Genomic DNA, 15,546 nt, shown 5'->3' with positions numbered 1-15,546 from the left:
ACCCAAATAAAAGTTCTAATATTTTGTGTAGTTTATTGTATTAAACTGTCGAAGTCAAATAAAACCGGGCATGAATAAATCGTATTGTACTTGGTACAAGTCTGGTCAATTTCGAACTAGTTCGGTTTCTGTCAGGAAATTCTAGTTATAAACTAGTATTTTTCCTTACTAGTTTAGGGTTTCACGCAGGGTATGTATGTACATTAGAGTGGTCCAAAAAAATTAAGTTGGAATTTTAATGCCGGCACCCCCTAGGATTGTTCTATATCGAAAAAAATATACCCTTTTTTTTATTTTGAAATCAAAGTTTTCCATGTATTTTATATGGAGAGAAAACCATTTTTCGTAGAAATGGTATAAGACTCTTAAAAATCAATATTTGTCAATCGGAGAACTGTGGTTCTCTTCAGGAGACTTCCAGTATTAATACCCAATTGTTTATTTAACCATTTTTTTATGATTAAAGATTTTTCCATTGCATTTTCTAGGGGTTTTGGAGGACCTATAAAATATAGTTACTATGAAAAAATGGTTAAAGAGACAATTGCGTATTATTACTGGGAATCTCCTGAAGATAAGAAAAGTTTTCCGATCGAAAACTGTTGATTTTCAAGAATTCTGCACTATGTCTACGAAAAGTTGTTTTTCCCCCATATAAAATACATGGAAAACTTTGAGCGCTTTGAGCACTCCCTATTTTTATTTTTTTTTTTCAAAATAAAAATATAGGGGTATATTTTTTTCGATATAGAACAATCCTAGGGGGTGGCGGCATTAAAAATCCGACCTTATTTTTTTTACATACATTTTTGGACCACTTTAATGTACATACATAAGTATGAACTCATTTGTTGCAACTGGTTTTGATATTCGTAGATGGTTTTAGGCATAGGTTTAGTAGTCTAGTTTAATAAAAAAGCAAGCCGAAAATTAAAAAAAAAAATACTGAATTCATTTTAACTGGGACCGTTGATAACTGATGAACACCCAGCCAGCAGAGAAACGTACTTTTTGCCGAAAGTGCAGTTCTCGTACATTTTTCGTTTCCGGAAATGCTCAGAAAACGATTTTCATATTTGTTCATTTTTCGTATCCGAAAAATGTCATCATCTTATTTCAAAACAATAATTTTAAAATATTTGTTCAAACTGAGCATTTGAAAACATGTATGCTTTTTGCCCCTCTGAAAGAATTTTAAAAATTCTTTACAAATTTCTTTTGTTTGAAATGTAACCGTGGACACCAGCTGGCAGAAAAACTTGCAAATTTGCGTTCGTACAGAAAATTGCAAGTTTCTCTACATGAGAGAGAATTTGGGAGCATTTTCTCTTACTATCTGATATTTTGAATGATAATTCTCGCTGGATTTTCGACGAACAAACCTACTGTCTTCCCTACAAGGCCTTTTCAGACTGACCGATTGTCAATACACTCAAATAGAAACCAATACACATAAAAAACGCTGTAAAAATTTCCCTTCAATTTTAAGGCAGTAAAACAACGACCTTAAGTTAACATCAACCGAGGCCATATGTTGACAAGGGATGCAAAATCACAGTTACACAACAAAACTGGTCAGATTTTTCAGAAATCCCTGAAATTCTGATGTGAAATATGATGCCAAAAGACTGCAGATCTCCCATTTAGATGACCGGTCATATGACCGGCAGATGTCTCGTAGGATTCCCAGAGAGTTTTGCTTTACATAGAAATTTGTGCTCTTTTATTTTCATTTTGATTCACTTCAGTGTTGGTTCCTTTAAGTTTAAGTTGGCATTCGGTTTTTGGAATTTAAATAAGTTCTCAGCAAAAAAGTTTGTTTAAAAAAATACATATGTGTAAATAGTGCTTGCAAATATCAATTTTTCACTTACCTTAAACCTTTGGGAGTGGGCAAAAAATGATGTTTTGTAAATTAGGCAGAATTGAATATGCGCTATCTGGGAAGACAATATCTACATGTATTATTTATTCTGTTTGTTGGCACCAAACACAAACGCATCTTAAGTGTCTTAACAGTGAAATAATTGCTTATTTTCTAAGTTTGCGAATAAAACTTCACACTTAAAACTAAGACATTTATAACAAACAATTTATGAAGAAAATCCCTTCTTCGTTGAAAATAAAAATATGCGAAATCGGCCCAATTTCATACAGCCCTGCCTGACATGAAAATGTTCTTCACGATAAGGCTAGTAGCCATTTCTAACAGATTTCGTGTCGCTTAGTCAAAAATGGAAACATATATACATATTTGAAAAACGGCTAATTTTTTTCTGCAAAACGGCTAACAAATCGGCTGCCGGCTAAATCGAAATTTCTCCGGCTGTTTGCTATCGCAACCGGCTAAATCTAGACGGAAAGCGGCTAAAATGGCAACACTGCACATTATATTCAACAATTTGTATTGAGCTCGAGGCCGTTTTTTAAAGAAAACTTATTGTGGAAAAGCAACAATAATTTGAAAAAGTGGTAGAAGTGATAGCTATTTCGGAAATCACCACATTTCCTCATCAGACTTCTTTCAGTAAGATTCGAACCGACGATCCCACTGACTCAGCCAGTTGCCTACGCACTGTGCTAAGTTCGCCTTGTTAATTCTTGTTGCTTATTTCCACTATTTCACTTGTTAAGCCAACTACAATCAAGCGCAGCTATTCCGCTGCAATTCACTTGATCATGTGGTTGTTGGTTTTGTTGGTTTTTGTTAATATTTCTGTTATTAGAATGTTTAACTTTTAGGTGTGCTCGTCCTTAAGTTATTTGTTTTTTTGTTATTTTATGGCCTTATAACAATTATATTCAAAAAATTTTATTGAGCTCGAGGCCGTGTTTTAATGAAAACTTATTGTGGAAAAGCAAAAATAATTTGAAAAAATGGTAGAAGTGATAGCTATTTCGGAAATCACCACATTTCGTCATCAGACTTCTTTCAGTAGGATTCGAACCGACGATCCCACTGACTCAGCCAGTTGCCTACGCACTGTGCTAAGTTTGGCTTGTTAATTCTTGTTGCTTATTTCCACTATTTCACTTGTTAAGTCAACTACAATCAAGCGCAGCTATTCCGCTGAAATTCACCGGATCATGTGGTTGTTGGTTTTTCTTAATATTTCTATTATTATAATGTTTAACTTTGTAGGTGTGCTTGTCCTTAAGTTAATTGTTTTTTTGTTATTTTATGGCCTTATAACAATTATATTCAAAAAATTTTATTGAGCTCGAGGCCGTTTTTTAATGAAAACTTATTGTGGAAAAGCAACAATAATTTGAACAAAATGGTAGAAGTGATAGCTATTTCGGAGATCACCACATTTCCTCATCAGACTTCTTTCAGTAGGATTCGAACCGACGATCCCACTGACTCAGCCAGTTGCCTACGCACAGTGCTAAGTTCGCCTTGTTAATTCTTGTTGCTTATTTCAACTATTTCACTTGTTAAGCCACAATAATTTGCTTTTCCACAAAAAGTTTTCATTAAAAAACGGCCTCGAGCTCAATAAAAATTGTTGAATATAATTGTTATAAGGCCATTAAATAACAAAAAAACAAATAGCACATTATAGATTAAAAAAATACAAAAAGTGAAAGTTAAAAGCACTAAAAAATTAAATTAAGGGCCCTGAGAAATATCCACAAACCGCTTAATTCTATTGTGAATACGCAGTACGAAAAGTAAGTTTTCGTGACAGCAAGCTTTTAATTCAGAATTTTTAGAAAGATTCCAAGTTTGCAGTTTTATAGTCCATTAAATAGAAGTGCAAGTCTCTGCAATATGCCGATAGTTTTTGATTTTTTTTTTTCTGACGGTGTCATACATTTTCAAACATTAAAAAAAATTTTCGGACACATTTAAATGCATAAAATTGAAAACTTGGAATCTCCTTAAAATTCTGAATTCAAAGGTTGTTGTTGGGAGAACCCTCTGAATTTTTATAATTTTTGTGCAAATTTAGAAATGCCGATTTTCGTACATATATTATGTTTATTAAATTATGAATTCATCTTGTTTTCGGCACCATTTTTGAAGACCACTTGGCACATTTTGAAATTTTGAAATTCCATCCCTGGAATTAGTACCTAGTACTCACGGATTTTTTTAGAATTCATGGCAAAATTGTACTAAAAAGTATTGCGTAGTAGGAAAGTATATTTTAAACGAAATTAGGTTTGTATAGTAAATCCTCCAGTAAACGGTTGCAGCGAGAGCGTAAAAGCAAAAAAAAACGTAAAATTGAGAAGAAGAGAAAACTACCAGAAGAAGTTATTGAACACAAAACTAGTAAAAACCTGCAAGTGAACATAGGGACACGATATCGAACCGAAAGTATCGATATGGTACTCATTTAAAGTATCGCTGGAAAAATATCGGGTACCCAATAATATCGGAATCAAAAGACTCGATATCGCAAATATCGATACCAAAATCCAAAAAATAAATATCTGAAAAAGTGATTAGAATCCTCCGAGCGTATTTCTGCCATGAAAAACAGCTTCTCATAAAAACGCCCTTTGTGGCACAACATCAAGGCGCACGCAACAAATCGGAGAAGCTCGGTTAAACGCTAACATATTTTGTAAGCGCCAATCTACTATTTTTACACGTAGAGATTGAGGTGTTGACTTAAAATACCGAGCTCGCGTCTTCAAGTCCCGCCACATGCAATCCTAACGATAGTAAAAAAGTGTCAGTTCTTTAAAGCACAATTTATATCGGGAAAAGTTGATAATCAGATAAGTCTTGAAAGCAATTTTTTCGCATTCTCTTTTGTGTTTTCTATTTGCTTCCAGACGCGTCAACTTTTATTGAATTCAAGTTCGTGGTTCTTTAAATGAGAGGTATCTGCACTCTTCCCCTTTCTTCTCACCTCCTTAGTCTTGGAACGAGCAGACTTGAAAGCAAGACTTGACGTGTCTGAAAGCTGACTAATTTGAGTTTATGACATTCGATACGATACTAGGATTCTGGTACTCGATTCCAAAAAATATCGTTTTAAAACTATCGAGTAAAAAATATCGGTATCGAATGCCAAAAGTATCGATATGGTATCGTATCGTATCGAAATTCGTGTCCCTAAGTGAACAGTTATTGCACTGTTTTGACATTCTGCTGTAAACATTTTACTATTTATAAATCAGTTTTAAACTCTTTGCCTTACACACAAGCATTTAAACAGTCCAGAACATCATTAATATTTTGATTTCCACTAATTTTACTTTTGTTTACGCTTAAACAATTCAACAAATGGCAGCTTTTGACATTCATTCTTCTTCTTCTGCTAGGAAAAATTTCCCTTGCAAGAATTTGCAGCTCTCCCGTGTTATTACGCTCTCGATTCAGGGCTCTGCTGCAAATTTTTTGGGTTATTATACACTTTTCCAGTAAAAATTTGCAGGTTCCAGTACAAATTAGTACTGACTAGTTGTTACTATACAAACCTATTGTATCTAAAACGTACAATTGTACTAAAAATGCCAACACTGCCCTGGAAAAATTGGACTAATCCGGGATGACTCCGGGAGCAATCGCAAAGGAGCATGCGACTAATACCACTTTTGATCTCTTTATATGGAATGAACTGATCGCTTTTGTTCGAGCACGTCCTATGAAGAGACTAATTGTTCACCTTTATACCCGAACGGGTATACAAAGCGACTATTCACTTTTAAAAAATACAAATAAAAATTTGCGCCAGCTGAGATTCGAACCGGGGTGCTCAGTCTTGTCAGGCGAACTCTCTCTCTGTGTGCCAACGCCGCACATGAAATTTCATTGACTAAGTGCGTACATATCATTAAATCGTTAATAGTACCCGTTAGAGATGAGTTGGGGACTAATTTAACTCCAATTATACCCATAAGGGATGAGTCGAGACTAATTGACTCCATTAGTACCCTTATAAGACTAGTTGGGACTAATTAATGCCCAATTGTACCCGATTGAGAGTAATCTCATTAGTCCCACAATTTTTTGCAGGGTGGTCTTAACTCTCTCAGTGTTCGTTTTCTCTCGTAGTAGCCCTCATTTTTTTACATTTTACATAAGTATGTATAAACGCACAAAAGTTTGTATCTCTATTGGCTAGCTTTTAGGGGGCTTGTCATTTGATTTCGTCACCACTACCACACCACTATCACCGTTGCCTTCTACATGGCTAAATTTGTGTATCCAACACAACCAAATACCGACGTCGAGTTTCTCTACAAATGCAGGAAAAACTCGTTACATATGCATATGCATAGTGCAAATGCATCTATGCATGCGGATGTAACTACAATGTACATATACATATGTACTAGGGATGTTTCGAATGTCATATTTTTCACATTCGTGAATGCGAATGTTAGGAATAACATTAAAAAAAGCTATAATCAACTTAAGTCATCGTTTTTATTACTTAAAAATTTTATAAATTATTAGAACATTGAATGAGTGCTTCACCTATACAGTGTTTTAATATAGTAGTCAAAGTTGAAAGGGGGTATATTATATTTCAAAAAAAGTAATTTTGCTGCCTTTTCTCCCATGAGGCGATTTCTTATAGGTTTGTATATAAGGCCGGCTGCACTGAACAATTGCTCACCTAGAACGCTGGCAGGTGGGGCGCGCAAATATTTGCGGGCCAGATCTGTCAATTTGTCGTATTTTAGTTTAGTTTTCCACCAATCGAGAGGTTTTTCACCGAGATTAGCTCATTTTGCTTTAAGAAAGGCCTTCTATTGAGCTTTAAGTTCACATTTTTTAATGTCTTCAGTTTGTACATACGAGCCTTCGCTCTCGCTTGAGGTATCTAAAATAATTTCTAGGTTAATAAGACGTTTAGCAGTACTTGTTGAAGGCCCAATGTTGCTTGATGTACTACTTAACCATTTAGCGCCTGAAGCAAAAAGCCGGTTACTGTCCGTACCCTGGTTAGACACTTATAGCCATTTCTATAATATTAGAGTGGACTCTCTGTCCATGTACACATTCGCATTCGCAAAACATTCGTATGCGAATGCGAATGTGTAAAATGTTGCGAATCATTCGCATAACGAAGGCGAATGCAAATATTCGCAAAATCCCTGATATGTACATAGATTCATATATCTACCCGTGTTTGGAATGATTCACGTTTCACTCTTTTTTGAACTATTTAAATAACATCACACGACCGCCAGTGATTGCAAAAGTAATTCGCTAAGTGTGATGTAAGTACGGCAAATGTTTTAACCTGCCAAAGGGTGAAACATCTGATTTCTGCTGCTAATTACAGACGTCTCAGAATTAATTACATACATACTTATGTATCTTCATGTGTAGATAAGTACATATCGTCACCTGAAAGGCAAAAAGGCGTAGCAAACTTTGAATTACAACTCCCCACATCATTTTATGAAAAAAAAATATTAAAATATTAGTCACAACTTTTTCCCATTTCATTTACGATGTTGTTACATCTTTTTGCATTTCAGGGGACGATATATTCTTATGCATCTAAAAATTGGCTAAATGTATTTGCTTATCGACTAGCTCCGGTCTGATGCTTTTATGTTAAAATCACAACTGCGACTAGGGATGCAACATCATTCTTAAAAACATCGTTCTTAAAAACATCGATGTTTGGAAACATCGATTTTCTCACAAAAAAACTTCGATGTTAAAAAACATCGGTTTTAAAAACGATACATCGATGTTTTTAAGAAGTTTTAATTTCTCATCTACTACCCGATGTAAAATGTGGTCAGAAGCCTTTTTTTACTCAAAAGAACTAGATTCATACATATGCTAAAAATGTAAGTAAATACGTATGTAGCTATACTTATGTAGCTACGACGCACACAGGGACGACAGCGGCCAAAAATGGCAGAAATGAAGTACGTTAAAAATTAAAAATAAATATGCACGATCATAGTTAAAACTCTTATTAAGAAAAACCAAAAAAAGTTTGCAAATATTTTAAATATTGTAGCCTCACGAGGCCGTTAAAGTCGACATATTGAACTAATAGTACATATGAGATTATTATGACGAATTGTTTCATATGAGCGTGGGAGGATTTTTTCATATAAATTTCAGGTGTTTGGGGAAAAAGAGTATGGGATTTTATTTCTCAATATATTTCTGATCTGGCAATGCCAATTTGTTTGTTTTGGCAACCGATCTTTATGATGTACCGTTATCACAAAGAAAATCATCCGATTGCGAAAAAAGTGAAAGTGAAGTGCAAACTGTTTTATAGCGTTTTCTTTTCTCGAAAAAAGGCTGCACTTATTCTGCCTTGTGTTAGCGCTGTCACATTTTCATGTTCTTTTCTCAGCCCTTTCACAAGGCGTCGTGTTCTTTTCTCAGCAGGTTGCGATCTGATCCGGCGAAAGTGCTGCCTTTTCTGCCCTCAAATAAACGTGAGGGTGAGAGTTGCATAGTTGATTTTTAATTTAATCTTGTAAAAATGCAATTATTTTCCCTATCAGAAATAAATGTTTTGCTTTAAAATTGTTAAAGACTTACAGGCCAAGTGATTAATTCAGCTTTATTAAGTTCTATAAATAAATTGTGATGGAGTAATATATTTTCTGTTTCATTCTCATATAAAGAACGCAACATTTTCTCAGGTTTCAGGGCAACGCAAAGCAAGAGTTCCCATATTAAAGGGCAGAACTTTTTTTGAGAAAAGAAAACGCTATTAAGCAATTACTAAAAAACATCAAAAAACGTTCTCTCAATTTGTTTATATTATTTTGGTACAAGTATGTATATTCTAAATCCAAAATATTACCTGCATTCATCTGCATATTCATTCGTGAACAATTTTGTAGTGGCGTTTCAAGTAAAAATTCAGCAAATTTTCGATATGTGGTTGGCATCGAAACATTTGCGGCCAGGAGAACAACTTCACAATATTGTGTCTTCTATTGAAGATAAATGTGGTGGAAAAATTAAAATTAATAAAAAAAAGTTGAGTTCCTACTTTTGAAATTCAAGAGACTGTGGGAGAAATCTTATCGAATGAAGACAGCTTTTGAAAGGAAAAACGGCGTATGGCTTGATACGGACTTTGGACAAGAAGAAGAAGAAGCTGTGGTATGCCATTAAAACCGTTTTTCGAAAGTAAATGCAGTATTATGCACGCGTATTTTTTCTCAGTGGTTATTTAGGTTGCAAGTACGAGCAGGGGCAGGCCTCCAATACCATTTGAAGCATCTTCAACGCGAACAAAAAGGCGAAGGATTAAAGAATTGATTTCAACCAAGTGTCCGCAAGAAATAATCGAAGCTGCGGAAAAATGCGAAAGACTGGAAGAACAAGATGACCGTAATAAGAAAAAGAGCTTAGGTGTTATGGAAGCTTTGTCACTATTTCTTGAGTTAAATTTGACGAAAGAAAAGTATAATACTTTAAGATCAGTTGCTAACTCAGTCCACAGCGATTTTTTTCCGAGCTACTACGCATTGAAGAACGCAAAAAAAAAGTTGCTTCCACAACCAATTTATGTAACAGAAACTTTAGTCGAAGTACCGGTACAAAGTTTTCTCAACAGCACAACCTCGAGCTTATTTCAAATTTGTTCGTTTGAAAAAACTGAGCAACACAAATTCAATTTAATTTTGGAAAGCAAATGGGGCTTTGATGGTAGTTCGGGTCACAGCCGCTATAAACAAAAATTTTCAGAAGCTGAAAGTACTGATGAATTTCTACTAGTGTCTGCATTGGTACCTATCCGCATTACTTATGCAGAGAGTGGACAACAAATGTGGTTGAATACACTGTGTTCCTCTCCTAAATTTTGCAGACCTATAAAAATTACGTTTATAAGAGAATCAGCTCTTGTTATACGTGAACTTGAGAATGACATTCAAAGCCAGATAAACAATCTCGTACCGTATAATTGTCACATTAAAAACTTGGATATTACTGTTAGCTTTAAAGTAATGTTAACAATGGTAGATGGTGCTGTTGTTAATGTTTTGACTGAAAATAGCAGTGGTTCTGTTTGTTATATATGTGGTGCAAAACCAACTGAAATGAATTCGCTTCATATTCGTGAGAGGGCTGTAAAGGAAGATTTGTTTAAATACGGTCTATCCACTTTGCACGCACATATAAAATTTTTTGAGTGCCTTCTCCACATTGCTTACAGATTGCCGTTAAAATTTTGGAGGGTTTCCAAGAATTGCTTAATGAAACTATAGATCTGTATATCAGTTTATACCCTTGGTACTATATGACCAGCACTGTGCACCGCTGTTAAGAAAATCTAGGATCGAGAGTAAAATAATAAAAGTACGTGTTTTAAGTCTTTCGTAGACTTTATTTGCGTAATTACCCTGCAAAAAATGAGACTAATCCGGGATGACTCCGGGAGCAATCGCAAAGGAGCATGCGACTAATACCACTTTTGATCTCTTTATATGGAATGAACTGATCGCTTTTGTTCGAGCATGTCCTATGAAGAGACTAATTGTTCACCTTTATACCCGAAAGGGTATAAAAAGCGACTAGTCACTTTTAAAAAATAAAAATAAAAAATTGCGCCAGCTGAGATTCGAACCGGGTTGCTCAGTTTTGTTAGGCGAATACTCTCTCTGTGTGCCAACGCCGCACATGAAATTTCATGACTAAGGGCGTACATATCATTAAATCGTTAATAGTACCCGTTAGAGATGAGTTGGGGACTAATTGATCTCCAATTATACCCATAAGGGATGAGTCGAGACTAATTGACCTCCATTACTACCCGTATGAGACTAGTTGCGACTATTTAATGCCCAATTGTACCCGATTGAGAGTAATCTCGGAATACTCTCTTTAGAGATTAGTCGCACAATTTTTTGCAGGATATGTTTCAGTTCTTTTTACAAACCTACTTAGACTTTAGTTCCCAAAAATGTTTTTCGCGAGAAATTTTCGTAGACTCTTCTTCCCGTTTTGTTCTTTGCCAAAACGTTCTGGAGGCTTTGTTACCCATTTTGTTCTTTTATAAATATTCCCGAAAGTATTGTTTGCATTGTGTTCTCATTGGGAACGTTCCACACGGTTTTGTTCTTATATAATTCCCATTAAGAATGTTCTCGCCAATTTTGTACTCATTTCGGTTTTATTTTGAAGCTCTCTTTGGAAAAAAACTGCGAGAACGACATTTAGTTTTGATCATATCTTTTGTTCTCGAACACTGCATACATATGTATTTTTATGGAAGTCATAAAATAGCTCAAATGATGGTTCCTCAACGCATTATTTTGTGTGCGTCGCACAGTGGAACGTATGTAACCAAAAATAGTAAAAATGGAAGTGGTAAGTTTAGTAATATTTTGTGGGGGACCGATCATAAATACTCTAATTAAAAGGGAGCTAAAATGTTTTTGTCCCAGCAACGGATTGTGCGCTGGGTTTGGGACCCGCCACGTAAAAATTACTTCCAGTGAAGAAGCAAGGTAAAGCCTCGGATGAGACCCCTCTTATGATGACGACCACGGAAATCGTTTAAAGGACTACGATTTGAGGGCATGCACCTGGACCCCTAATGGGGAAGGTGCATCTGCCCTGCTGGTTGATGTCCTCGTAAGGACAAAAGCTGACATCACCGTCATCCAAGAAATGCGTTGAACGGGGCAAGGCAAGCAATGTCTGGGGCCTTGCGACGTCTACTACAGCTGCCATGTAAAGGAGCGCAAATTCGGAGTTAGATTTGTGGTGGAATCTTAGGAACCACCGTTGGAAAATTCAGCCTCCAAAACGAAACGTCCGACAACGGATTCAGGTTGATAGAATTCGCCGGGGCCCGAAACATGGTAGTATGCAGTACTAGGTTCAAGCATACAAGATCCATCAAACCACGTGGCTGTGTTCGGATCGAAAAACGAGAAACCAAATCGATCATGTTGTGATAGACGGATGTCATGCTTCCAGTGTTTCAGATGTACGCACACTCCGAGGCACAAACATCGACTCGGACAACTATCTTGTTGCAGCCAAGATACGCACCAGCCTCTGTGCAGCAAAAACTGTGCGCCCAAATATGCAAGGAAAGCTTAACGTCGAAAAGCTGCAATCACAACAGACAGCCAGTGCTTTCGCTACTCGACTCTCATACCAGCTCTCGGAGAGCACTCTTCAACATATCGACATATGCGAGCAGTGGAACCACATCTCCCGCTCATTAAGTACCACCGCCGAAGAAGTAGTCGGATTTCAGCGAACCCGAAAGAACAACTGGTACGATGAGGAATGTCAGGAAACTGCAGCGAAAAAAGATGCCGCCTACAGGAGCACGCTGCGATCGGGCACAACGCGCGCTATATGGGACCTCTACAGGGATCTGAAGAGGGAGGGGAGACGTATTTGCCGCAATAAGAAGAGAGATGCCGAAATACGTGAGTGCGAAGAGCTTGAAATGCTGGCCAACAGGAGTAATGCCCGAAAATTTCACCAGAGAGTTAGGCGCTTCACGGAAAGTTTCAAGACCAGGGCATAGTCCTGTAAGAACAACAATGGCGACCTAGTAACAAATGTTCAGAGCGTACTTAAATTATGGAGGGAACACTTTTCCGCCCTACTAAATGGTAGCAGTACGGAAAGTTGTGGAGAAGAAGAACCCGGGCCCGCAGTCGATGATGACGAAATCGACGTTCCACCGCCTGACCATGACGAGGTACGAATAGCAATAACGTAGCTGAAAAACAACAAAGCTGCTGGAGCTGACAGCCTGCCAGCTGAACTATTCAAGTACGGCGGCGAGGAGTTGATTAGGTGCAATCATCAACTCTTGTGCAGAATATGGTCAGATGAGCGCATGCCCGACGACTGGAATTTAAGTGTGCTCTGCCCAATCCACAAGAAAGGCGACGCCGCCATTCGCGCCAACTACCGCGGAATCAGCCTTCTAGGCATAGGTTCTAAGGTCTTATCGAGCGTATTGTGTGAAACACAGAAGCCCATCGTCAAATAACTGATTGGGTCTTATCAGTGTGGCAGGTATTCACAATACGCCAAATCTTGGAAAAGACCCGCGAGAAAAGGATCGAAACTCACCACCCATTTGTCGACTTTAAAGCCGGTTTCGACAGTACTAAAAGGAGTTGCCTCTACGCCACTATGTCTGAATTCAGCATCCGCTCAAAACTCAAACGGCTGTGTAAAATGACGTTGAGCAAAACCACCAGCTCCGTCAGAATTGGGAAAGACCTCTCCGAGCCGTTCGCCACCAAGCGGGGCTTCAGACAGGGCGTCTCTCTTTCATGTGACTTCTTTAATCTGATGTTGGAGAAGATAATAAGAGCTGCAGTACTGAACCGCTCAGGAACAATTTCCTACAAGAGCGTGCAATTGCTGGCTTATGCCGATGATATCAACATCATCGGTAACAAAAACCGCGAAGTCTGTTCTACCTTTTCCAAGTTGGATAAGGAAGCAAAGCGAATGGGACAAGACGAAGTATCTCCTGTCATCAAACAAACAGTCAGCACATTCGCGCCTTGGCACCCACGTCACTGTTGACGTCGAGAAAATAGATAATTTCGTTTACTTGGGAACCAGCATTAACACCGATAATAATGTCAACATGGATGTCCGATGCAGACTCTCTCTTGCCAACAAGTGCTTCTTTGGACTGAGTAGGCAATTCACGAGTAAAGTCCTCTCTCGACATACGAAAACCACACTCTATAAGTCACTCATCATGCCCATGCTGTTATATGGCGCAGAATCATGGACAATGACAACATCCGACGAGGCGGCGCTTGGAGTATTCGAGAGAAAGATTTTGCGGAAGATTTACGGGCCTTTCAGCTGTATGAGCTTTACAACGCCATGGACATAATGCAGCTTGGCCATGTCGTTGGAATGGACACCGACGCTCCAGCTCAGAAATTATTCAACTCGGAACCCGCTGGTGGTAGCAGAGGAAGAGGGAGGCCCCCACTGCGATGGAAAGATCAGGTGAAGAAGGACTTGGCTTCACTTGACGTTTCCAATTGGAGTCAGTTGGCACAGAAGAGAAACGACTGGCGTGCTTTGTTGAACTCGATCAAAATCGCTTAGGCGGTTACAGCGCCAAATAAGAAGAAGAAGAAATGTTTTTAACTATTTTCTCATTTTAATATAAATACTTGCTGCTGAAGGTAGAAGTTAAAAAAAAAATTATTATTTTTTATTCAAAAATTACTTGTTTTGTAAGCTGTCACATATACAAAGTAAATTTAATCAAAATCGGCGTGGCAGTAGGCCAATACTGACCATGTTTCAAATTTCTTCTTTCCTAAGTGAAAGTCGACCATATACAACATTTGATTGGAATTTGACAACGTTTACTATTTTTGTCCGCAGCTTATATGGCGACGTTACACTGTGCACCGTGAGGCAGTCTAACCTCCATATATGACAGAGAATATTAAGCGGGACTTACGGTTTTTTCACAAATTCAGTTCGAAGATGCACAAAGTGACATATTTTAATACATAGATACACTTATATATACTTACATATATATATATATGTTAAATTACCTTGTGATTATTATCCACTACAGTTTCAATAGAACAAACAGCGTACACCAAATAGGCTCGTATTAACTCCCATGTTGTTTTGCTTTTGAATGCCGCGACAGGGTCATTGAAACTGGCATCCAATGGATCACGTTGGGGGTTAATTGGAACATCTGGTTGTTGTTGCTGCGTGGGCTTGTGTGACCGTGGCCGTTTTACTTCAGGCTCAGCCTCTTGTCGTGCAGTTACTACAGAGCGATTCAAAGAACTTTTTGTGAACACTGAATGCCGTGACGTATGATCTGGCGAATAAAGGATATTGCTTAGGAGTTCACGATGCTGCTGTTGCCGCCGATTTATCTGACACTTTGATGTTTTTGAATATGTTAAATCGTCTTGGTCACGATCAATGTCATGACGGAAGTCTTGATGGCTCGCTGATCCTGCTGTTGCAGATATAGGTGAGGCAGTTGTAGCCTTACTTCTAACACTCCAACCGGAGGTTGTGCTCCTATTGCTCTTATTGCGACTATAAACTAAGTTTGTTGTGGCACGTTGAGCACAAATTGAACGCAAAAACGCCATTACACATGCACACACTGATATTAAGCGTAAGGTTGTACGATGTGATCGGGAATCAATTAACTAAATATTGCAAATTGTTTGAGCACCACAACTCAGTATCAGCTTCGGTAATCACTTATGCAAATATGAAATAAGTGTTCTGAAATTGTTTTACACTTCCGTGGCTAGAATAAAAAAAAAAATTTGAGTGATGTGTTTGTATGGGCGATTTATTAGTATTTAAGCACCCCGCAACAACCAGCAGCGCTAATTTAAAAACTTTGACACGCGCATGCGCTTAAATGTTTGCTCTTTAATTTCGTGAGACACGTTTTCAGCCCGATTGTCTTGGACACTAGCACACATATTATTATGTACATATGTATGTATATATTAGACATGCGTTTTGATGCCTGATTTGGTGTTTATTTTTTGAGAACTAATATTTTCCGTTTCAATTTGGAGCATAAAACGAGTTGTCAAAACAAAAAAACATTTTGGTGCTCACATCAAGTTTTT

The 15,546-nt window shown here is 37.5% G+C and overlaps 1 protein-coding gene across 2 annotated transcripts in view; it reads right to left on the bottom strand.

Moving 5' to 3' along the window:
- The window catches only part of LOC118734109 (proline dehydrogenase 1, mitochondrial), a 181,146-nt gene that overhangs the window by 135,355 nt on the left and 30,245 nt on the right, over nucleotides 1-15,546 (bottom strand). For both annotated transcript variants that reach the window (XM_036463818.1, XM_036463819.1), the window contains exon 2: nucleotides 14,485-15,212. In XM_036463818.1, the coding sequence (XP_036319711.1) occupies nucleotides 14,485-15,048 (564 nt within the window). In that variant the 5' untranslated portion in view covers nucleotides 15,049-15,212. The remainder of the gene's footprint in view (nucleotides 1-14,484; nucleotides 15,213-15,546) is intronic.

Source organism: Rhagoletis pomonella, unplaced genomic scaffold, assembly GCF_013731165.1.
Source record: "Rhagoletis pomonella isolate Grant_MI unplaced genomic scaffold, Rhpom_1.0 Rhpom_scaffold_00002, whole genome shotgun sequence".
In the NCBI taxonomy this organism is placed as follows: domain Eukaryota; kingdom Metazoa; phylum Arthropoda; class Insecta; order Diptera; family Tephritidae; genus Rhagoletis; species Rhagoletis pomonella.
The sequence above is the reverse complement of the archived record's forward strand: the minus strand, read 5'-3'. Positions and strand labels throughout refer to the sequence as shown.